The sequence below is a fragment of the Hippocampus guttulatus genome, chromosome 19 (genome assembly GCF_054856545.1).
Source record: "Hippocampus guttulatus isolate MCC_2025c chromosome 19, RoL_Hgut_1.0, whole genome shotgun sequence".
Lineage (NCBI taxonomy): Eukaryota > Metazoa > Chordata > Actinopteri > Syngnathiformes > Syngnathidae > Hippocampus > Hippocampus guttulatus.
The window spans coordinates 10,018,408-10,043,309 of record NC_141279.1 but is presented as its reverse complement, the minus strand read 5'-3'; the positions used below and the strand labels follow the sequence as shown (position 1 = coordinate 10,043,309).

At 39.7% G+C, this 24,902-nt stretch overlaps 2 protein-coding genes across 3 annotated transcripts; one reads left to right on the top strand and one right to left on the bottom strand.

Annotated features, from left to right (window-relative positions):
• The first annotated feature begins 327 nt into the window (after positions 1-327).
• Positions 328-4,928, top strand: LOC147190237 (ubiquitin-conjugating enzyme E2-17 kDa-like). The gene is made up of 7 exons (XM_086137735.1): positions 328-523; positions 1,223-1,286; positions 1,778-1,809; positions 2,730-2,807; positions 3,718-3,823; positions 3,925-4,018; positions 4,098-4,928. Exons 1-7 carry the CDS (start codon positions 500-502, stop codon positions 4,141-4,143), a joined length of 444 nt encoding a protein of 147 aa, XP_085993861.1. The 5' UTR covers positions 328-499; the 3' UTR covers positions 4,144-4,928.
• Positions 4,929-4,989: 61 nt separating this feature from the next.
• Positions 4,990-24,328, bottom strand: LOC147190236 (signal transducer and activator of transcription 5B-like). Of its 2 annotated transcripts, none has more exons than XM_086137733.1 (19): positions 23,431-24,328; positions 21,146-21,280; positions 20,507-20,663; positions 20,233-20,322; positions 19,885-20,062; positions 19,069-19,199; positions 16,202-16,353; positions 15,891-16,046; positions 15,348-15,527; positions 15,058-15,145; positions 13,982-14,104; positions 13,579-13,671; positions 12,980-13,186; positions 12,756-12,850; positions 12,320-12,462; positions 11,733-11,888; positions 10,445-10,496; positions 10,240-10,344; positions 4,990-9,304 (listed from the first exon to the last, which is right to left on the bottom strand). In XM_086137733.1, exons 1-19 carry the CDS (start codon positions 23,781-23,783, stop codon positions 9,181-9,183), a joined length of 2,718 nt encoding a protein of 905 aa, XP_085993859.1. In that variant the 5' UTR covers positions 23,784-24,328; the 3' UTR covers positions 4,990-9,180. The 2 variants fall into 2 exon arrangements, with proteins under 2 accessions (XP_085993859.1, XP_085993860.1); XM_086137734.1 differs by lacking the exon at positions 23,431-24,328 and adding an exon at positions 21,901-22,013.
• Between the last annotated feature and the right edge of the window lie 574 nt (positions 24,329-24,902).

Below are 24,902 nucleotides of genomic sequence, written 5' to 3'. Positions count from 1 at the left end.
AATAATTTAATCTCACTACAGTTTGTGTGAATAGGTTTATTGTCAAGTGCAAATTGCCTTTGTTGCATAATCCTATGTACTGCTTATGCAACTCACAATATATTTTATGTAATGTGATTTACAGACGTGCTAATTTATATCATACGGGGAATATAGTTACTCATTTATCAGTAGCTACACTTGATGTGGTATTCCTATACTGCACAATGTAAAGAAATCATTGCAATTTAAACGCCAATGCTGCATCACAATTAAAAACGTCAACGCGTGTTTGTTTTCCGGTTGGAGCTCGTAAACTCCATTTCCCATAACCCTCCGAGGTCTCGCCACCGTAAACTGAAGGCGGAAACAAAAGAGCTCTCATAAATTCACAAACCGTAAACCGGCTGTTGGACAAGGAAATGAACTGTAATTGCTGATTGTGACAGCATCTATATCGAAATTGAAACGGGAAAAAAAGTGACACGAAGTATTTTGAAGTTCGGCTACACCAGTCAACATGGCACTGAAGAGAATAAATAAGGTAACTGACTAGCTTTGCTAGCGGCAGATAAATGAACCGTCGAAGGCTCATGATTGGACAGAGTTGCTGTTACTAATGTTTTCTCGCTTTCCCGGCATTTAAAGAGCTGCTGCAGAGCTCAGTAACGGTTTTAGAAATGATCTGTTTGTTGACACCGCCAACAGATGAGGCGGACAATGTCAACTTCAAAGTTTCGGGTTAGCTTGCTAAGCTATGCACAATTGACACATACCTCCAAGTGTTCCTGTTGGACCACTTTTGCTCGGAAAGTTGAAAATCAAGCTTCAGGTATCTGTCATCAACAGCATTTAGCTATATTTTGGAAGCTTACGTATACTGCATAGTAGTACACAATGGACTACAAATTAGTTTTACTAGCTCCGTTTCACAAATCCTGTTTACAATTTTAATTCGGAAACTGTTGTTTTGTTTAGCTTTTTTTAAACGTGAAATTGTCAGTAAGTGACGTCAAGTACCTTCATTGAGGAACTGAAATGATGCTGATATCAGATCCATTCATTTCTTGGAACAATTAATAAACAAAACTAAGGAGTTGAAAAATAATCAGTGGAGGTTTTGTTCAGGAGTAACCATAGTCATCGGCCATGCGGTGTAATGAAATTAAAGTAAAATGCTACAATGTAAATCATCCACTGAATGACTGACAGCAGTATTGTGTGTGTGTGTTTTTTTGATTAGGAGCTGCAGGACCTGCAAAGAGACCCTCCAGCACAGTGTTCTGCTGGACCCGTGAGCGACGACTGTGAGTAAACACATTTCAGTTCACCATTCACATTGAAGGAGTTCATTGGCAAAGGTACATGTTCATTGTTGCGACATGAGCGGACTTAATCAAAGGAAGGATGCAAATGAGGGGTTTGCTCAGGAAATATGAGATTTTGAGAGGTTTATTTTAATATACACAGGAATAAAATAGGACTGAAGTATTTTGAAAAATAATCAAATTTTTTTCCAAGGTCTTCAACCTATATATTGTTTGACAAACACATGCAATACCTGTGTTACAATCTTATTGGTTAGTTTTATGTTTAAATAAAGGCAAATGAACCGCAAATTCTTATGAAAGACATCTTATTTGTCAACTTCAATTGGAGTTAATTTACTAAACACCAGCTTGCAGCCTTTTAAGGACTCACCAAAATTCTACCCCAAAAAGTGTGGCACAAACAAAAGGGCCAGCATAGCCAATTTCAAATGTCTCCATCTTATATTTGTCTCCCGTTTTGATTGCAGTGTTTCATTGGCAGGCGACAATCATGGGCCCGGTGAGTATAACACCATTGCTTCATTACTTTCAAGTTTTGGCTCCACGAAACAGTGAGTCACGAACCAGATACAAACGCAGTGCCAAATCACACTTCTCATGTCGTTTTAGCTCATGAATAACAGCTACTTTAACTTCTTAACATTAAAATGTACATTTTGAAGTCGGGTTGCAATGACATTTGCGGGTATACCTACACGTAATTTTGTGGCCCGTTCTCAACGATGAGTTTGAAAGGAGGGTTGCTTTGTTTGGGAATATGTACGGGAATGCTAAGAATGTTTTGTTTAGTTTTTTCCCCAAAAGAGAATGCACACTGCTGATGCCTACAATTACGAAATTTCAATGACATTTATGTCAGAATGTGGATTTATATTTGTGACTTTGCGAATAATCATGTCATTCTAAAATAGGATTTTGAAACAAACCCCCATTACAGAATCATGGATTTGTGGTGTGAAAGCATCTTCAACAACATACAGTAACGGTTTACTTTTTGCAATTTACATTCCAGCCTTTATTAGGCGCTTTGCACACACAGGTTTTAAGCCTCCATTATAAATTATATTCAGTTGAAAATTTACAGTAGTTGGCGGTAAACCAGCCAACCAAAAACAATTTGACACAAGATTACCAGTGACCACAATTGAAATTGACCATCTATTGAAAGTTGCTATGTTTTGCAAAAAACATCACTTCTAATGGGGGGGCGGAAACATGAGCGCAACTGGATGTACATCAAAACGAAGCATTGCCATTGGTTCGTGGCGTATGCGCAGTAATTTGCAATTTACAGTAGTGCAGAGCTGCGTTTGTGTGCAAGTAATCTGGCCGTCTCGCTCACCGTATCAGATTGCAACTAAAAAGCTTTTATTGTGAAATGTCTTACCAATTGTGTAATTTCTTCCATACCTTTGTCAGTGTGACAGTCCTTACCAAGGGGGCGTTTTCTTTCTCACAATCCACTTCCCCACCGACTACCCCTTCAAGCCACCAAAGGTGAGAGGGATTGTTCTTTTTCCAAACAATGATCAACAAAACATCCAAGTTCAATACAGTCTTGCTTCCAAAAATTAGATAATGGGGGAACCTCTAAAATGTCAAATGACCCCCCCCAGTGATGCACAATTTGATATTTCCCGTGGATAACCGCTAAAAAGTCACACAAAATGACAATGTTTCAACCAGTGTCACACATTACACCATTTTAAGATGCCAGCAAATGTTTAGTGCCCTGAATTAACTCCACACGCGTGTTTTTGCCCCAAGACCTTCATGTGCCTACCACACTTGAATTTAGTGGCCGTCAAAAGATGAACTTCATTTACTTTCCTGATACTTTAATTCAGCATCCTGATAAGGCACGTTGCTCATCCAGGTCAAGGTAGAGCATCTTTTTTTTTTTTAAGCAAAAAAAAAAAAAACACTTATGAATGTTGAACAAAAATTTAAAAATGCCGTTGCATTCCAACCCCCCCCCCCCCCCCCCCGCAAATCCCTATGGGACAGAAAATTGATGGATGGAAACTTGACTGCAGTTCACAAGCACTAGTGATGAGCACCGATCTTCCTCCAACGCTGTACTGTACAGTATATTGATAAATAGGTGACATATGCCCTCTAGTGGCTAACATAAATATTGCCAGAGAACAGCAAGCAAGGGCTCTACAAAATAACCTGGTCCAGGTCTTGTTTACTGGAGAGGATTGTTCACGTCCCACCAAACCTTATTAATACACAGACGAAGAGCTGGTGATTAGGTGAGTAAACATTTAAGGGCGTGTCCCATATTTGCATCTTTACAAACAGCTGGGAGTGTTCCAGTCGATGTGGATCTTAACATTCTCTGCCAAGTCTCGTATTTGTCAGTACCTTGTAACTGTCAATGTGATCGCCGCCACTTTTCTAGGTAGCGTTCACGACAAAAATTTATCACCCAAATATCAACAGCAACGGGAGTATTTGTTTGGACATTCTACGGTCGCAGTGGTCTCCTGCACTAACTGTGTCAAAAGGTACTCGCAGTCGATGTTTTTTTTTGGTTTGTTTGTTTGTTTCCATGTTGTGTGTATAGAAAATAAAGAGAGACAATTGTTGCATCTCATGTGTTTTTCAGTGCTATTGTCCATATGTTCTTTGCTGTGTGATCCAAACCCGGATGACCCTTTAGTTCCAGATATAGCACAGCTGTACAAGAATGACAAAGAAAAGTTAGTATGCACGCACCCAAAGTCTACAGTTTTGGATTTGAATGGAACTTAATCTTCCCCTCTTCTTCTCTCTCTTCAGATACAACAAACTAGCAAAAGAATGGACCCAAAAGTATGCCATGTAGCAAAAACAAAGTTGCATTTTAAACACGTTTTTTTTTTCCCCTTTGTATTTTTGAAGTCACAAAACACTGTAAAATATAGGAAGGAATTGAATAATCTCCAATCAACAGTACAATGACATTATTCACACCCCTTGAGGCTCACGCAGTTCAAGTAAAAGCAGCATGTTTCAGTGCTTTTTAGTCATTTTAAAAAATCTGAAAGTTTTTGTTGCGAATCGTAGCATTCTTCTCGTTCGAGTAAAAACGATAAGCTGCCCTTCAGCCACAAGGAGGAATGCCAAATATGCTATCCCTGATTTAACTGTATTTCTAGAATTCAAAATGGACACTCTTTATTATTATATTTTTAATCTCCTTTAACAATGTAACTTGGACATAGGTTTTTTGACTTTCTGTATGCAATTACACTGAATGGAACAATTTACAGGTGCTGTCCTTCCAAAACAAACCTGTTTAGAAATTAATAACTCATTGCTGTCTTGTTTTTGTTTGGTATTTTGAAAAAGTATTCCTATTTCACCAAATTGGGATCATCTACCTGTCAACCTGCAAGTGAAAAAAATTGACTTTTCTCCCCTGAGAATTGCTCAGGTGTTTTTTTTTCTTTTTTGATTCAAAACGGATCATATTTGTAGTTTGTCTTATAGGTTAAAATGTGATTGACATTTTTATCAAAGTTACAGAAAGTGTGAGAAGCTTTTCGTTGTGTTCCTGTACAAATTGTTTCATGTGTCTGACGCCTACAGGGCAAATTTTGTATTAAAATAAAGAATGGTACAGTCCAATTGTAGCTTTCTTGTCTACATTCAAGTATGGGGAACAGAGACAAACATGAATTAAAAGCAATTTGCAAAACTACTTTTTAATACACCATGTTCTTTGCCCTCCAAATGAGATGAAGCATATAAACATGCCCTATTGTACAAATGTCAGCAACGAAAAGTAATGCGGTGAGTAGACTTCTAAATTCCAGTTATTTTATTTCATTAAAACTAAAAAAATATATATTATAAGCAACTACATAAAGCAGATGTCAAACTCGAGGCCCGGGGCCAAATCCGGCCCGCCGGGTCATTTAATGTGGCCCACAAAAGCAAATTTCCTGTGTCAACCTGCTAAAATCTATACCGATATGTCAAATTACCATGTGTAATAAATAACGTTGAGATTTTACAATAATTTTGTTACCCAGTTGAGTCACTTGAATAATAATTGAACAAACCATTATAATTGACTGATTTCAAAACAAGTAATCTATTAATTTGTTGTGTACCAGTAAGAATTTTGTGGTTTCACTGTCATAGCGGTCCTCCGAGGGAAGACGTATCTCCAAATTGGCCCGCGACTAAAATGAGTTTGACACCCCTGACAAAGTAATAGTGACAAAGTATGTTGGCTCACATTTACTATCGACAGGACTAAAGTGCCGTTGTTTGGCGGTTCTGTTCAGTTTTTTTTATCCACGGGACATCCCTTTGTTGAGCTTTCTAGGATTGATGTGCCAGATGCTGAATCGTATTGTACTTTACCAATCCCCAAAGTATGGCTATGGCTACAGATGCAACCTGAAATATTTTCCTACGAATCGATTGTAGACAACCACAATGTTTTCAGCCAGAAAGCCTTCCTTAAAGAAAAAAAAAAGTTTTCAAAATTGAACGCTTGGTTGTATCATTGCTCACGAATAAAGGTACCCTTATGATGTATTAGTATTTTCCCCAGGTGTAATTTGTACTCCCCCGAAACACAAGGTACTCATTTCTGGTTTTAATGAATTATATAAAAAAATATTTACATTTAAGGCCACGGTTGCAGCGCCAAAGGCAAAACTCAATCGTGGATTAAACTCAAGCGGCAGCTTCTGATAGAGAGAACGACAGCTTTTATGATCGTCCCTTTATACACCCGCAAAGAAGTCTATTTACCCTTTCCAAGTACGCCACAAAAGTTGAATTACAGCGAACGGACTCTTGAAGATGTTACACCTTTAACCCAGAAGTCTTTTAGTTCTAAAACTGCTACTGAGGGTGGCCTAAATGGTTATAAGGATTCGGGGCCAAGTTCTCTTTCAAACTCGGCCAGGTAGCTTGGAATATTTTTTTCTTCCCTTTATAAATAAAATCACTATTTAAAAACGGTGTTTTATGTTTACTTGGTAGTAATTCCTGTTACTTATTCTTTGTCAATCAAATTCCATTCTGCAGGTGTACAAAGGCAAAAACCATTAAAAAATTTCACATCTTATGCGTTTCAAATTCCATTATGGAGGTTTACAAAGGCAAAAAAAAAAAAAAATCATTAAAAAAAATGTCTGTCAATATCCAACTTCGGGCAAGCTAACTTACCGGTTATTTTCAACAGTACTGATGACAAACATACAAAGATGCAGTACATTGAGAAGAACAAAAAGACAGTCAAGCGTCCATGTTATTCAACGAACGGTGGCCTGTAATTATGACGGGTGGTGTTGGAATCAAGATATTTAGTCATAATTTGATCACATTTACTTTTGGTTGGCTATACTGTAGCTAAAAATATCCCATAGTTAGATACACGGCCCAAAATTACATAATATCCAAATTATATGTGCATAAAAGGAACAAATGCCACATTAAAAAAAAAAACAACAACAACACACATTTGGCCACTTAAGAGTCCAAAATTAATGTTTTTTTCCTCCATCCTTCTCAATAGGCAAAGTGATATATTTTTGTAAAACTGACATTGAATATCTCTTTTAACCAAGTCCATTTTGAACGAGTTGCATTAAAAAAAAAACGTGCATTTTAAGTGCCCTTTATTATATGTATCATACAAATGATGCAGAAAAGAAATGCAGCATGGTAAGAGACATTCATTTTAAAGGGCGAGTTTGCCCTTCATAAGGCAAGGAACCATATTTGGTAATGCACTTCTGCTTATATTAAATTGAGGTCAAAATGAAGGTCCATACAAAAAACAAAAGTACTCAAATTGTGATTTCTTCCAGCCAATTAAAAAAAAGGTGAAAGTCAAAACAAACCGATAGTGTAAAAGATTTAAAAAAACATTTAAAACTATTATCTCAAGGGTTATATACTGTATGAAATCTGGCATTTGAACATGGGTGTGTAGAGTTTTTAGAGCCACTGTGTGCATCAACTGCATTTATGTCTGCTTTTATACAATACAGGTGCTCGTCAAAAATTTAGATCATCATTAAAAAAAGTTGATTTCTTTCAGTCATACTCTTCAAAAAGTGAAACTTGTGTAATGCATGCATGCATGCATTCATTCAACACAGACTGATATACGAGGGTCATTCAACATTTTTTTTTCTTCAAACCAGTCTTCCAGCACTGTCACACACTTTTCCCATCTGTGCACAAGCTTCCATATTCCCTCAGCGTAAAAAAAAAAATCTTTGGACTGACGTCTCAGCCAAGTCGCTCGCAACACTTTTGACTTCATTGTCAAACTTGATGCCGCCTACTGTGAGCTGCTGTGGCAGGTCAAGAAAGACAAAGAACAAACTCGGCGGTCATCAGTTAGGAGTCATCATGCATCATAGCAACACAAGACCTCATACAGCAGCTCGAACTGCTGCGGACCATCAATGAGCTGGACTGGGAATTGGTCCCTCATCCTCCTTCCAGCCCAGACGTTCCAGTTTGGTCCCTTCAAAGCCTTCATGAGAGGCATCATCTAGTGGATGCATAGCGTAACGGCAGCCTTTATTGTAGCGTCTATTCTATGCGCCCTATATATGAAAACAGTTTCGAAATAGGCCATTTAGTGAAGGTGCGCCCTATAATCCGAAGCGCCTTATAGTGCGGAAAATACCGCACATACTTTCCATGTTTACACTTTTTGGTCGGCCAACATTTCTAAACTCCTTTCTATGTGTAGTATTATTATAATATGTACATATATATATATATATATATATATATACACAGTATATATATTATTCCATTTTTTGGAGACAGAATTATAAAAAAGGTTTTCAAATATTATCATCTAAATTAAAATGAATTAACACTTGAAATGTATCAGTTTGTGTGGATTGAACATATGCATTCACTTTTTGAATAGTATGACTGGAATAAATCAACTTTTTCATGATATTCAATTTTTTTGACAAGCACCTCTATGTATACATATTTATGTAGAGCATGTGTTCGTAAGTGTATGTATAGGTGTCATACACTTCAACACATTGCCTGTAAAATTGTAAATCAATCTCCTTCCAGCAAATTGAATTTGGAAACTGCGATCTCCAGGTATGCCGTGACTTTTACTTTTTTTTAAGTTAATGTCGTCACAATTCTGCATGAGAGAGATTCCCATTTTAAAAGAAACGTACAGCATACTTTTCAGAAAAATGAACGCTTGCTTGGCGGTACACGAGTGGTTAGTACTGTACATTCACCTCACATGGTGAGTCCGGGTTCCAGTCCTCCTGTGTAGAGTTTGCTTGTTCTCCCCATGCCTGGGTGGGTTTTTCCTCCAGACACTCCAGCTTGCTCCCAAGTTCCAAAATATGCTTCTTTGGTTAATTGAAGGCACACGATTGTCCTCAGGTGTGAATCTGAGCCTGAGTGTATATTATTGTCTACGTCCCCTGTGATTGCCTCATAAAGTCAGCTTTCAGCGACCCTGTTTGCTCCCACGTTTAAATCATCATATACTTGATAGATTTAATTTACAAAAAATACTGACAAATATCCGATGTGAGAAAGTGACGAGTTTTACCATTTAGTCACACTGCACTTGAGCTTGAAAATTGCTGTCGACCCGATTAAGGTCTGTGAGGCACATGAATGTGATGTTTATGTCAAAGGTAGCCCTGTTTCAGCTGTGTAAAAAAAAAAAGAAAGAAAAAAAAGCCCATTTACAGGCACCAACACTGCTCTCCAGGTTCGAAACAAGACTGACGTGTGAGCGCTCTTGAATAGCACCAACATGTTCGTGCCAAGAGCTTGTCTCCTGCAAAACACGTACGTCGAATATCTGACCGTTTTTTCCCCAAAATTCAGTGGATTGGGTACATCGCGTTCAGGACTGCTGGCTGCTCCACTGGTTGGTCATGGGCCTCCGCAGTAGCTCCTCCACATGCCGAGCAACGTCCATGGTGTCGTCCAAGTCGAAGTCTCCCTCTGTGTCCAACATGGCGTCCCCTCTAAGAGAAAAGCAACAGATGCCACATTTAACCTTTTCTATGATGGAACTGAGTTTGACTGACAGGCGCAAAAAAAGATCACAAGACTCATCCTATCAGTCATCCCAATCTAAAAAGAACATAAAAAGCATAATTTGGTTCAAACCTTTACAGTTTCTATTTTACATCCTATTTGGGTTTGGTCTGTGGTTTTATGGGTTGTGTCTATTGTTCCGGGAGTCTCCAAATCACTTTCATCAGTTTTCTGTCTTTGTCTTGCTTGGGACTGCTCTAATTCGCGTCCAGGTATGCCCACTTCAATATTCTGTGTGTATTTACTCTGCCAAAATTAGGTTTAGATTTTGCTTGGTGTCATGTAATTTTTTTTAAATTTGCATTTTTGATGGTTGCCCTCCATTTCATAGTTTTTTAAATAACCATGTAATTTTTTTAAATTCCTGTATTTGGGTCAAGATTCTCCTCCACCATTACACGTGACAAAATAATTTATTTACTGTGTAAACCACAGGTGTCAAATTCAAGGCCCAGGGGCCAGTTCTGTCTCGCCATATCATTTTGTGTGGCCCGCGAGAGCAAATCAAGCATGTCAACTTTTCCATGATGCATGTACAAAGTCCGAATCAAAATTTAAAATTGTTATATATAATCCGTCATAACAGAGATATTGCAAGTATAATCTTGTTACGTACTTATTGCATTAATGTAAATGGCTGCACAAACCATTATTCTTGACTTCTGATTTCAAAACTAGTTATCCACCAATTTGTTGTGCACTGAATATGAAATATGTGGAGGTATTTAAACATTTATATGATTTTACAAAATTCACAGTCTTAATGACCTTCTCAGGGAAATCGTAACTACAACGTGACCCGTGACAAAAATGAGTTTGACACCCCTGATGTACATGAATAAAAATAAGGATACATGCTTACATGTGGTAGGCAGCAAAATTGTTGGGATTAACCACAGAAGGAGAAGCTGTCTGGTCCATGAACGTGGGAGTTGTTCCACTGGGTTCAGGATTTGGAGTGGTGAATCTGTCAAAATTCAAAGTAGACTTAAATATACATGATAAAAAGCAGATAATACTTTAAATATTACCCACTATTCATTTAGGTATTCAACAAGACAACTCACTCTGGGACAACTTGTTTGATCTGTGGTTTTACGTAGCCATCCACTGCTTTTGCTGCAAGACGAACGAACCAAAGTCATCAGGATCAATTTTAATAACTCAATCTGCATTTGACCATCTCTTTTGTTCAAATTTAAATTCAGAATTTTTGATTTCTTCAACTCATTTAATGCCAAAACATAAAATTACGCTTGCAAAAACCTTGTCATTTAGTGCCAAAACGTAAAATGACGTTTTTTATTTTGAAAAATGTAATGAAAGTGCGATTGGCTGGCAACCGGTTCAGGGTGTCCCCCGCCTACTGCCTGAAGACGGCTGGGATAGGCTCAGCACCCCCCGCGACCCTAGTGAGGATTAAGCGGTTCAGAAAATGGATGGATGGATGTAATGAAAGGTTTTGCGCAGATCCTCAAGAAGTATCAAGGCTTGAGGAATGATTTCAGTGTACACACACACACACACACTTCAACGTTCATGCATCAGTGCAGTGTTTTTCTTGCAAGAAACATTTTGTAATCAAAGTGACCTTTTTGTTTTGTTATTTAGTAGGAAAGCATTGTTTAGATCCTTGAGGTATCACAAATGCAATATATATATATATATATATATATATATATATATATAGCATCAAAGTGAATGTTCTGCTTGAAATGCATCCTTTCACAAAAAAGCTTTTCAGTTAAATGTTTTTCCTGATGAAACAAGAGGGATAAAGCTTTCTTTTGGTCGGTTCTGTGCTTGTATCGCGACAGAACTCAAATTTCTGTCGCCCTTAAAAAAAATGGTGAAAATGACCAAAAATGGCTGGCAACGGCGCACCCAATTTGAGAAATATGGCTGGCATTAAATGAGTGAAGTAGACATGCATTTGCAGACATGTGTATTGAGTTAAAAAAAAAATACACCATATTTTCCGCACTATAAGGCGCACCTAAAAGTATTGAATTTTCTCAAAAGCCAACAGTGCGCCTTATAATCCGGTGCGCCTTATATATGGATCAATATTCTGATTTCTTGGACATAGTGTTTTAAATGTTCTGTAAAGCGCTTTGTTACAGCTGCAGCGGTTGTGAAAGCACTATATAAATAAGGCTGTATTGTATTGTCTTGTATTATATTCCCTTTAGCGTAGCTCCATCAATAGTCGATGCATAACGCAACCGCAGCCAATATGATGCGGTGCACCTTATATATGAAAACTTTTAAAATAAGCCATTCATCGAATGTGCTCCTGATAGCGCGGAAAATACGTAAATGAACATGTACACAAGCTTCATCGCTGATACATACAGAGTGGTGGTGTGTAGTACTTTGCAAAGACCTCATCTTTGGGTCGGTCGGGATAGAGAAACAGGAGATGGTTCAGATCACTGATACGGTCAGCCAAGGAGCGAATGGAGAAATCTTTGGAGGTGTAAGGCAACAGATTCCATACCAGCCTTTCACCTGCTCACCAAAAGGAACAGCATCAAATTATATTCACCACTTGTGCAACTCAGTGTGCTTTATACAGCGTTTCCAAAAATCACATGGACACATGAGGGATGTAATGATAACAATGATAACGCGATATTAAAAATGTCACAATATCGTTGTCACGTTATGATATTAAAAGCATCACATAACCGCAAAAAATAATAATAATAACGTGCTCAGTGTGGCAAAAAGATCAATGATAATCGAACAATTTAAGTGGATAAATTCAATATCGTGAATATGAATTAATCAAAAATCATGAACCGGTTGATTTTATTGGAATTATTTATGAAACTTACTGGCCCAGATGGGCCAGCGTCAGTGAACTTAATTCAGGTTGCCGTCTACTCTGAATGTAGAAACCTGGTAAAAGACTTTATAATGTGCACTACATTTGATACCTGCTTTGTTGGGGTTCTCTGCAACCCAGGCAATGGTGATGCCACCAATTTCAGAGTCACTGAATCGCAGAAGGAATGTCCCATTGGGTTTGGACAGAAGCATATCCTGTGCCTGCTGCTTGTTCACAAAACCCAGGATGGCCCTGCAACGGGAATATGCGGAGTTATTTTTGCTTCATATCACATGAAATAACAGATTCTGCCAGAGATGCACTAAAACTTGTGGAATGTGCAGAGGTGACTTCACACGTTAAACAGATGTGATTTATGATACCCTGAATAGTAACTCCCAGTTTAAGCAGGGCAGAATGAGATGTGTCGTGGCCAATTTATGATTACAGTTTAGTTAGGTGAACTGTTTGATGCTTTCTACAGTTTATCTATAAATTCAACACGAAGTCCTGACTGTTGTAAACGGACAAAATATATTCCTTGCCCGTCATTCCAATGAGGTTTGAGATGTTTCTTCATAAGTTCCATGACTCCATCAAACCACTGCCAAAAGGTGAAGTTGCGTCCAGGTAGGCTCTCCTGTTCAAGAGAGTTGAGTTGAGAGTTGCTGGGCAACAGTGAAGCGGAAACTACGCTTCAGGAGCAGATTATTTTCCATATATTACCGAAGAGAGATTTATTACTATAGTGATGAGATGCAGCCCTCACCCTGTTAAACTGGGCCCACGATATGGTCATGTTGCGGTATTCCTCTGGGTTGTTACTTGTAGTTGTGAAAGCTTTCTGCGCCAGGAAGACCAGGTTATTCTCCGACAGGCCACGGCCACTGTGCATCTCTGCCTTGTACTTCATATCAAGGGCGTCACATAGCTGGGGCCAGAGTACCTTGTCCGGTACAATGAATGGAACCCGGCCCTGAAGAGACAAGAGTAATTAAAATGAAAGCGAAAAAAAATACTGCCATATTTATTCAATGTAAGCATTTGCAAATGATGTTTGTTTTTTTTCTTGGCAAATAGGGTTGTACTCGTAGGTTGCAACCAGTGGCGCCACTCATGTTCACTGTCTGCTACCACCACTTGAATGCAGTGATGCGAACAACTGAAAGTTCTCGCTCACGAATGTGCGAAGGATAAAGCACACCAAAGCCATCTTATTGAAAGGTTTATCATCAGATCCTATCGTGGAATGTTTGCAAAAAATACTGACTGTGGTGAAATCATGGTAGACAGAATGGAGTGTGGACAAACTCTTTGGAGGTCAATAAAACTAATGCAACGGAAATAAGACCACAGGATCCAACTCACTGGTTCGGCGAAGGCATTGTCCCAAAGTACTGTCGCTGTGGCATTGTTGTCCTGACTACCGTGGACTATCACTACTACGGGTAGTGATAAAGTCTGCGGGTTGAAGCAAAAGAAAGAATGACAAAAACCCCAAATTTGTCATCTCCAGAAATTATGATATTACGGAAGAAACAGCATGACTTGTAATATGGCAATTCGGAAGGCTTCTTTCAAGCCATTTTCCTCATTTAATGAATCTGTATGAGATTCTTTTCTGATTGAACTGCTGAAATGGATTTATTTTCTATCACATTCAAATTTATTGAAATACATTTGTATCCTTAACCACAAGTTAAACCCAGTATCCCAAAAATCCAATTTAAACCCACGGAATTAAAAGGGGAATGAATTACAGTTCGCTTACTTTCACATGGAAGACCAGTTCATTGCCTCCGATGCTGAACTGTGATTCAAAAAGAACCGTGAACTTTTCCTCAGTTACTGACTCTGCACCTCGACGATCCGAACGCTTGATCCGCTTCAGAGACTAAACACACAAAAAATAGATTGATAAATTATAACCGAAATTCTTCACATACGCATGCAGTTGCAGTGTAGGTAACAAAGAAAGTGACCATCCACATTTTTAAACTCCAATTGCATTCATCAGCAGTATCGCAACGCACGTGTGTTGTATTTTCAAATAATCCATCCATGTCTTGATATAGCTCGAATTTAACAATATCGCCTCATTTATTTTTTTAAAATCGTGCTTGTTCTCATTTGGTCACGGTTGGGCTGGAGCGGATCTCAAATGACTGTTGGGTAAGAGGTGGGCTACAACCTGGACCAAAGCCATATGGACTGGGTACCAGTCAATCACAAGGAACATATAAATAACTCGGTCACATTCACACCTATGGGACAGTTTCGAGTCTTCAGGTTACCTAAGCTTTTTGGGGGGGAGGGAATGTGGGAGGAAACAAAAAGGAAAGTTTGAGGTGAAGATGACACTTCTTATACTATAGTACAGTGGTACCTCTACTTACGAAATTAATTGGTTCTGGAAGAAATTTCTTAATCTGAAGATTTTGGAAGTAGAGACGCATTTTCCATGTAAATGCCCTAATCCGTTCCAAGCCCCCCGCCCCCATTCAGACATAAATGTTTTCTAAAGCATAAAGCATAATTTGCTTTTGTCTACTTTTAACTTATTCAGTACCAGCCAATTCTACACCAAGTCTGAAAAGACGTTTAAAAACGTCTTTGGGAGTGAATGAGTTAACAATCCTTCGAAAATGTCCAAGGCTTATAAGGCGCTGTCGGCTTTTGCGAAAATTGAATGCTTTTCGGTGCGCCTTATAGTGTGGACAATATGGTAGATAAAGCGCTATGTCAGTGCAGTCCATTTCCCATTTAAAGCATTCGACTTCTTTTACAATGAGCTGCTCAACGACATTTCATGATATAAATGACAGGCAGTTTAAACCATAAGCCTACCATGTTTCTGAAGTGTGCACTCAGTGTTCCTGTCGCCTGTTGATACTCCATCACACAGTTGTTGTTGAGGATTTCACCGCTACTTTCACTAACAAACCAGGGGGCGAGTTGAGGTGGGTGGGGGTGTAAAAAGTGAATAAACCAGACTTTTCCAACAAAGCAGAACTGTACATGTCATCAAAGTAACACTTTGCATCCACAATTTGACAAAGCAGAGCTTATTCAAATCCAGAATCTACACTATAGTCATACAACCATAACAAAGTCAGGCTCCCGGAGTTTAATCTCACCTGTGTGTGCTTTCATTTTTGAGGAGAGCTTTGGCCTGTTGCTCACTCACAATGACAGCCTTGACTTGAGGTGGATTCATGTGGACGTTGAGCTTTCCGCCCACCAGAAGTCGCACCGTGGCAGCAAACTTGGTGTGCGTTCTTAACACCTGGGGCGGTTGCTTTTCAATGATGAAGGTACTACAGAGAAGAGGACATGAAGTGACTTATCGAAAAGGAATGAGACCCGCATCCATAGCCATTTGAATTATCGTGTGATTTGGATTCATGTTGATGAGGCAGCAGAGTTGAAACTTAACACTTATTTCGTTCAACCGTTATGTACGACCATCTGTTTTTAATCACACAACTATTTCCCCCCGCAACTTTGAATGAAAAACATCTGCCTTTTTGCACTACGAATGTGACGAGACAGTGACTTCCCTTGTTAATGCCATTGTGAGCGATCTGAAACAAATCACTCAATTGTTCCAGTGCCAGTCTGCAAGCAGCACAATGGTCTTCCATATAGCTCAGTAAGGATGAGGTCGGAGGTTTTTTCACCTAGTGACCAAGGCAGAGATGATATCAGTGATGTCTGAATTGAGTTTGTTCAGTAGATCTTCCATGGGCCCTGGCAGAGGAAGCTGCTGAGTAAGATGTTCACAGCGTCGAATCTGTTGTCGATTTGTCCAGATCAGATCTGCCAGCTTTTCACACCTAAAAAGAAAAGGATATGGTCATAACATGCTCGACACATTTATTTGTACAACAATTCCATCAACATATGAGTGTGGATGAAGACAACATTCATAACAAAACACTTTTTTTTGGGGCAAGTCAAACGTAACCAAAAGGGAATCCTAAATTCATACCAGGACTGGAGAATATCGAGTCCTCCCTCATGAGGACCCCCATTTCCAGCTAACTGCTGCCGCCTTTTCCACTGGATAAGCTCCTCATCGAGGATCAATGTCTGTTGTTTCCTCAGAAGGGTTAGGGTCTTTTGGTGTTGTTCTGACAGGTCCTGCAAACAGATCGTGACCCGCACACTGAGAACACAAGTGTGATATAACACTTGCACAAAAAATAGAAATAAATAATAGAAAGGTTATACAAAGGGTCTGTTAAGAAATTTCCCTCACGGAATTCAAAAAGTGATGGCCAAACCCAGTAGAATATCAGTGCAGTAATGATCAATAATATTTTAAAGTCATGTCATGTCAGATCAAACTGTGCATGGCCTGCTATGCCTTCTGACAGTGATTTTAAGGTAAGAACTGAAGACACAATTAATAATTTTAACAACTGTTTACTATTACAAACCTGGAGCTAAGTCCATGATGTTTTTATTTCGCTCTCTTTATAATAGTGGCCATTTGAAAATACCTTCAACATCAAAAAAAAGATGTTAACTCTCCTTGACAAACCAAACGAATACAAAATGCTAGCAAAAAAATAAAATAAAATAACAAATGCTAAATGCTTGATACAAGGTTAATAAAAACAAGTTACCGCATAAAAATCAGCGCTACCAAGCAAGTCTATTATAAGAAAAGGCTGTATGAAACTAAAAATAATATTAAAGGAATTTGGAATATCCTGAACACTTTAATAAAATGTGGCTCATCCAAGTTTATCTATCCAGAGTATGTTGAGGATGTTTGACAAATGTTGGCCTGGAGTTGGGCGCTAAAATTTCAGATCATAGTACCATTGAATATGGGGAATGCAGTACACACATACCTGTCAACTTTTCGGAGCGCCAACCTGTATAAACTACCCAAAAAATCCTTATAACATACCAAAGCATTTTATATGTCAAAATAACGGCAGAAAAAAACCCACGAAATTTTCAATGATATTTATTGTAGATCTCCATAATACACGTGATTTACTGGAAATGAAAGCATTCGAGTAGACTAGCACCATTCTGGACAAAAGCAAATGGAACTACCTGTTAGGGGGAAAAAAAACCCCCGGAAATGTTCAGAATCCGTATGATTTGTGCGATACGGCCATATACGTAAGATTCACCACAAAATCCGTATGAACTATGGCTAAACCGTATGAGTTGACAGGTATGTACATAGCAGTCACTAGTCCATCCTCGTCTTAATCAAATCAAATGAATGAATGAATGAAATGAAATCAGTATTAGAAAAAAGATATCGACAGGAACTGCGTCCTTTCCAGGACATGTTTGTATCAATGTTGTACGTTGATTGCATCTCTTTTCATTTCAAAAGCCTTGCTTAGTCCATCATGGGTGCTTCTTACCACTGCTTGTCAACCATCCACTGATGCATTCAACCCGCACTTTATCACCTTCCCCACTTGTGCATTTGTTTTTCAATGTGCCATTGTGGTGCTACCCCTTTTGAATTGTCTTTGTTGTGTCTGAGCTAGCTTGCCGCATTATTTGCCAAATTTGGACTCCACTGTGTGTTATTGACCTTCGGACCTTCGCCAGTTCATTATTTAATCTTTTTCTATCCAGTGTGAGCTCCACTATTTAGTCCACCAGCTGTGGACCCTCAGGTCATGAGAAACGAGAAGGAAGGGGCAACCTTATACGACAGAAATCTGGCATCTTTTGAAAATGGCTGAGCCAACTAAAAGATCCAAACAAGCAGTGTCAACGTGATTGTGCTCTATGGATCCCCTAATGGAGACCATTGAGAATTTCCACTATAGCACAATATTGAGAGTTAATTTTGACAACAACATTCGAAAAGATGAACGAGGGAGGGAAATAACATTTTAAAAAACTGTCAAGTCACCCACAGAAACAGTGAAGGAGTTGGGAGAATTTCTGCCAAGTACTGGCACTGACATTGTGTTTACGTAATGTTTGGAAATTGTGCACGTTTCGAAACGGAATTTCGCAATTGGGGTAACTGAATTGCTTGTCTATTTACTGAGTGTTGAAGTACGATGTGTGGATTCAGAGTCAGACAAAAACATGAGTTACTCTTCTGCAGGTAAACAGGGAGTTGGTCACAAAACATAGCTGAAGAAAGGAAGGCAATTTAGAAAATGTACTTTGTAAAGTAAAGGCTACATTAAGAGAAGATTTACTGGGAGACAAATACATAGTCACATAGATTCCCAATTCCCAAAGTAAGGACCAAGTAATAATAGTCAAATAACATGCTTGGATACATGACAGCTAAAATGTTGATAGACGAGAGCAATGGTTCTTAACCTGGGTTCGATCGAACCCAAGGGGTTCGGTGAATCGGTCTCAGGGGTTCGACGGAGCCTCTGCCATGGAGGTTAAGACACACCGGACTCAACATATCAATTAGTTATGACACGCCTGCTACAGATGATCACATGACATTGCTTGTCTAATCAGTGCTGTGGGAAATTTAGTTTGCTTCGTAGTCAACGTGTGATTGTCGTGATCGTACGTCGATCAATTTTTTTTTTAAAGTATACATATCCCTTGAAATTTTATTTACTTTTTTTTCTGTTTTTAATAAACGCGTTTTTTAAAATATATATTTTGAATTTGTGAAAAAAATATACATTTCTTTTTCACTATTGAAGGGTTCAGTGAATGTACATATTAACTGGTTGGGTTCGGTACCTCGAAGATGGTTAAGAACCACTGGACAAGTGGGAGGTGAAAAAGAATTAGCAGAACATCTTGAAAGCTCTGCGGTGTGAGGTGACATTTAAACCAATAAACCTGCTAGCAAAGAAAGTATATGAAGTGAATACTGAATATTCATACAAGCCTGTATTTCTGTAACGTGCTGGCCTCTCTGGCGAGCCAGGCCTCCACGGTGGCCCTCTTGCTTTGGAGTGTGGTTTCCCTCTGGGTGCGCTCAGCTGGAGGCAAGGAGCTCAGACTGCTCAGTTGGGCTGACCAAAACAGAAGCAAGATTAGAGCCAGAGAGAAAACTTCACAAGGTGGGAATGAAAAGCACTTATTTTGTTAAGTTATTTAACCATAATTGATTCAGTGAGTAGCTGCTTGTTTCCTGACGAACATTTCCAAAGACTTGGACCGGTGAAAATCTGTTATTTTATTGCAGAACACGTGATTAGATTAGGCTGAATTGAGCAAAGGATAAAAATTAAGAAGACTGATGAAACTATTGATATTGGTTTAAGACAGGGGTGTCCAAAGTCGGTCCTCAAGGGCCGCTGTCCTGCCTGTTTTCCAGCTCTCCCAGGAGCAACACACCTGATTCAAATCATTAGGATCATTCTAATGCTGCTTCAGAGCTGGCTGATGAGCTGATCATCTGAATCAGGTGTGTTGCAGGCGGGAGAGCTTGAAAACAGGCAGGACGGTGGCCCTCCAGGCCCGGAGCTGGACATGTCTGGTTTAAGAACTATTGTCATCTGTAAGGAAGAAAAGTTGCTGGAATTTTTTTTATCGATTGGAGATGCCTTGCAGTTATCAAAAATAAAATTGTATAGCTCAAGTCATAACCATGTTCACGGGTACGTAAATTAAAGAATGTTTTGACACAATCCAAAAAGAAGGCTCCGATTTGCTCAAGTAGCATGAAAGTGGATGCTGGAGCAAACAAGTGTATACCTTGGAGGCGCAGGTTCTCCTGGTACTGGATGATGAAATACTCCTGGCTGTGCTGCAGCTTTCTCAGTTCATTCTCTGTGTCCTGCGTGGCTAATCGAAGCTCCTCGAAGGCCTGGTTGATCTGTTGATGGCGCTGGGAGAGGCTGTCTATGGCCTGGCCCCCACTTACACAATTTGCCTGTACACAAAACATTTGAATTGTTAAATGGGGAATTGTAATTGATGAATACCAGACACCGCCACAGTAATCAAGAAGCTCGACTCGACTTTCTTCGACAAGTAGTTGCAATTTTATTTTTGACCGCGGCAGTCTATTCCTTCTGATTCCAGTTTCACTTCGACACTTACATTTGAAGCTTCTTGAACCAATCGCTGCTCGGAGCACAGGATGTGTTTGATGCAGCGCACCAGCTCCAAAGGACAGCGGTCATATGTGCTCTGCATTGACAATTCAACAAAAGAGGTTTATTATTTTTTTCTAGAATTATCACACATTTGAGTTGAAACGTAGGGATTTTGATGGTCAGAAAATTCAAAAACAAACTCTTGAAAATGTGTTCGTTTTTTGTTTTGTTCCATTATTATTAAGGTAATTAACGGTGAATCTGCTTTGCTCGTTTACCTTTAGCTGATTCGCATAGTGTCCAAGCTTGATCTTCAGAAGAAAGCCATCCTCTCCTCCCTGGAGCTGGGCTTTCCTCTGAAGCTCTGCCACCAGGTTGTCCAGCAAACGCTTGGCTTTGGCTTCCTCTGCTGGGTTGCCCAACTCCACTGAATCCCTTTGATGGCACATATTTGATGGATATTTTAGCTAACAGCAGACTACATGTCATATTTGAGTGAGGCTTCAGAGTCAAGGAGAATTCTCCCCCCTCGCCCCATTCTCCCTCAGCAGCTTGCAAATTTTATTTTCAGCTGCACCATTGTGAAATTAGGGTGCCTGTGCAACTAAATTGGGTGCACCCGACAGCCCTGGAGTGCGCAATCTGAGGCGAGGTTGGCTGCTCGCTGTCGCACTTTGAGTCTCGCCCATTCATTTAAACAGGAAATCTGCATATTCTACTATTATTTGAGTCAAAATACAATCAATATAAAGAGCAAACCAGGATTAAAATTCAAAAGAATTTCATGACCTCATAATTTATTTATTTGACTATTTATGTGGCACGACTTGCATCCTCCTTGAATGTGTATCATGGGTCCATTATCAATATAGCTATGGCATGGATTTTTGGGGATTTTGAACACAAATTGAAATTACCAGAGTTGGCTCTCAATCCACTGGGCCAAGTAGTGCCGCACCTCAATGGGAAAGTGTTGGCCATACAGTGCCTGCATCTGGTGTAAGGCATCGCCCTGTAGCTGCTGGGCTTGGATCCACATTGCCATGGTGCTCCTGTGGAAGGGGGCGGATTGGATGAGGGGGTGTGGTACAAATGCGAAACAGATAGGGTTTAATCAAAAAAGTTTGAAACTCGGGTTGCATATAACAACGGAAACTGAAAAGTACAATTTTCAGTACTTTACTGATGTTTATTAAACATCGGGGCTTTACTTTGCAAAGCAATGTTAATAGCTTCTACTGGACTGAACAACTCGGATTTGAATCCGAATAAGTTATCAGATGTTGGCGTGTTCATTCAATTCACAATATACCTGTAGTACACGCTGAAGAGAGATTTTGTTCTTGGACGGATATTTTAGCTTGCTAACGATCGTGTTAACGCACACTTGGGGATTAGCACGCAGATGACACTCAGTTAAGAAATATGTTTCATTGAATATCTGAATATTGTTGAACTCGTATTCTTATTTACATGAATATTGCACGGATTTGTAGTTTCTTTTTTTTTTTTACTTAGGTGGGACGAGCACTGTGCTAGCTAGGGAAAGTATGCTACCATCTTCGCTAGCGTCGTCGAGTTCAGTGCATAAGGTTGTCAAGTTACAGCGTACGATTCAAACTTCAACTCCCCGACGTCACTTGACACTTTTACGGTTACGAATGAACCTCACCTCTTAAAGGCTGCAGAACAGCTCACAGAAACACCATGGGAAAGTGGCGGACGAAAAACATGTAAATACAACTTAAACGTCACTGTTGTTGACGTTCGCGCTACATTCTGCGATACCAGCTGTTGCTGGGACGATGTATCAAATTGACAACATTAGGGAGAGGTTCCGTTTACATCTTTCAAAATAAAACATTCACCCTCTTTACTGTCTTCATCAAAAATAATGTTTTAAATTTATTTGATTAATTTCCATTATTTAATTTTATAATGTAAATTCTTTTTAAGGTGCTGTCGCCGACCTAATAGGAGCACGATCCATAGACATCAAATTCAAACAGGCCTATGGGGCTGGAACCCCCAATTGAGGCACTGATTTCTAAAAGTAAAATACAGTGTATATGTTTATTTTTATTGATTTTTTGTATTTTATCACAGTATATTTTTAGTGTTAAGAAAATACTAGTTTTGAGTTTTCTTAGTTTATCACTAAGACAATACAAATATAAAGAAACAATGGTCTGATTATATTTTGATTTATCGCCAATCTGAAATTGGATTAATCCTATTTGGATTGTTCCAGGTGCAACTTCGAAGCGTTCAAGGCTAATGTAAACAACAAAAAATGGCTGGCTCTGATAAATTGTTTGTTGTTCAGGTTTGTCACAACACATTTTGACCTCCAGCAAAACTTCTAAATGTATTTACAGTAGATAAATATAAGAATGATTTTATCTCAGACCTCGTTTGATATACTTTGTGATATTTTTAATCATTAAAACGTTGCAGGGCTGTAAACAACATTGTTCTCTGTGTCAAATTTACAAGACATATTTGTTTTTGCTTGACTGAGTCTCTCTATCCAATCTATAATAAACAGATCCTGAAAGGTAGATGTGGATTTTCTGAGGGGAAAATACTGGACATATAATGAAGGGACTATCTTAGGAGAATGTTTGGCCTTTTTTAATTAGACCTCAAAGTTTCATTTTGCTACATTGTCATGATTACTGAGTGCTCTGATTAGGACACCAAAGGTGTGAAATTATAATAATAGTGATATTGACCCGAGACCAGGGGTGGCCAACCAGTCAGAGACGAGGAGCCAATTTTTTTACTGAGTTACTGCAAAGAGCCACATCATACCCTTCCTCGCGCACGCTCGTGCACACGCACACGCGCGCGCACACACTTTTTTGGCCAAAGAGCATACACATGCACGCGCGCGCTACGCACTCGCGCCGGTGCCCAGCAGTGCGCTCGCGCACATATGCACACACACCACGATGAGCAACAGTCGGAACGGGCCGAAAATGAATGAAAGCTCAAGATACAAACAAACAAACACATAATAATAATAATACATTTCATTGATAAGCGCCTTTCAAAACACTCAAGGACACTTTACAATCAAAATAAAACCACAGATAAAATTATAAATAATAAAAGGAGAGATGAATTTAAACTAAATATGCGATTTTAAATAGTTGACGCCGGCAACATCGCCGTCGCGAGGAGCACTAGCCGACCCAACCTGGTCGGCCAACATGCCGTGGTCCGCGGATCGGCCGCCGTTTCTGCCGTTGTCTCTGCGTGGCCGGCGGGAGGACGACCAAAAGAAGGTGATACCCTGGAGCCATCGAGGTGGAAGCCCCGACGAGATCCGTGGCGGATGCACCCCCGGGAAGGACGAGGAGCGACGCCCGGGAAGCGGTGCAGCGCAGGTGGGGAGCCCGACCGAGGACAACCGTGCGACGACCAACGGTCCAAAACCACAACGAACCGCGACAGGAGTGCAGGGACTCCCCCATGACGAGAGCAAACCGCAGAAACGACAGTAAACCGCAAAAAAAGAATAATTGCTGGTGAGCGGCGGCAGCCAGACATGCCAGGGTTCACTCAACCCGGAAGTGTGTGTTCCCGATGTTAGATGCCATGTCAGACTTTTTTCTTTAAATCCTTTTTTTCCCCACGCATTTCCTCCTCTCGCCCCTTGCGGTCGACTTGGGACCAGTACGCTGGCTCCCGGTCTATTCTGATCGACGTATTGGGCACCGCTGCCTTAAAATCAGAGGTAATTCGCTGACTAGTTTAGCACTTGGCCCCGTTGTTTGAGCATGAGCGGTGATGCAGTCATCTGATTGGTTGCCCTCTATGTCAATCAAGAACTATAACGGGATTGACGATATGTTGACGAGCTTCACACTTAGCGCCGTTGTTTGCGCATGAGCGGTGATGCACTCATCTGATTGGTTGCTCTTTATGTCAATCAAGTTACGGGATTGATGATAGGCTGACGGAGTACGTTCTGGGAAGTTGGCGCCTTGTTCGAATGGCATCGCCGCTGCCGAGGCGTTTTCGACGCTTGCCCTAGACATTTTCTCAATAACTCAGTGCCTGTTTGGGTTACAGCACATTATCCAGTTCACAGCCAAAGGATACATTTGTGTCATGAATCCAAGCAACAGAAGAGAGAATTAGCTGGTCCAGGGGTCTTCAACGGACGGCTCCAGAGTCACATGTAGCTCTTTCATCCTTCTGCTGTGGCTCTGTGAGACCTTGGAAAATAATGAGTACTTCATTTAAAACTGTTGGTTTTCTAAATGCAATTGTAAATATGAAGATTTTGGTGCTCAAACTATTTTTGTCACTGAAAACATTTATCACAAGCCCTGATGAGCTGACGCAAAGATTCAAGCTACCGGTCCTTTCAACCCCGGTGAGTGAACCATAAATCCAAGAAAAGAGAATTTTCTGAAGAAAACAGAATGCTTTTCTTACTTATATTTATATTATTAAAAACTAACATCATTGACATAGCCTCACAGATAGTTTGCAATCATGTGTTTAGATGAAGGTGACGACTTACACTCAAGATGTGTCGATTTTATACGCTAAAGTTTAGGAGCAAAAATCACATTAACCAGGTAAAAAAAAAATACAAACATATATTTGAATTGGCCATTATTTTTGTGAATACATATTTTACATTCAGTGAAATGTCCT

What these genes read in the sequence shown, in the direction of transcription:
- LOC147190237 (XM_086137735.1), top strand. Translation starts at nt 500, where the DNA reads ATGGCACTGAAGAGAATAAATAAG. An exon ending in ACCCCTTCAAGCCACCAAAG is followed by an intron (nt 2,808 to 3,717) that starts GTGAGAGGGATT and finishes CCACTTTTCTAG; the next exon opens with GTAGCGTTCACGACAAAAAT. An exon ending in TGCACTAACTGTGTCAAAAG is followed by an intron (nt 3,824 to 3,924) that starts GTACTCGCAGTC and finishes TGTGTTTTTCAG; the next exon opens with TGCTATTGTCCATATGTTCT.
- LOC147190236 (XM_086137733.1), bottom strand. Translation starts at nt 23,783, where the DNA reads ATGTCTGGCTGCCGCCGCTCACCAGCAATTATTCTTTTTTTGCGGTTT. An exon ending in TGGATTGAGAGCCAACTCTG is followed by an intron (nt 20,664 to 21,145) that starts GTAATTTCAATT and finishes GTGCCATCAAAG; the next exon opens with GGATTCAGTGGAGTTGGGCA. An exon ending in GGAGAACCTGCGCCTCCAAG is followed by an intron (nt 19,200 to 19,884) that starts GTATACACTTGT and finishes TGTTTTGGTCAG; the next exon opens with CCCAACTGAGCAGTCTGAGC.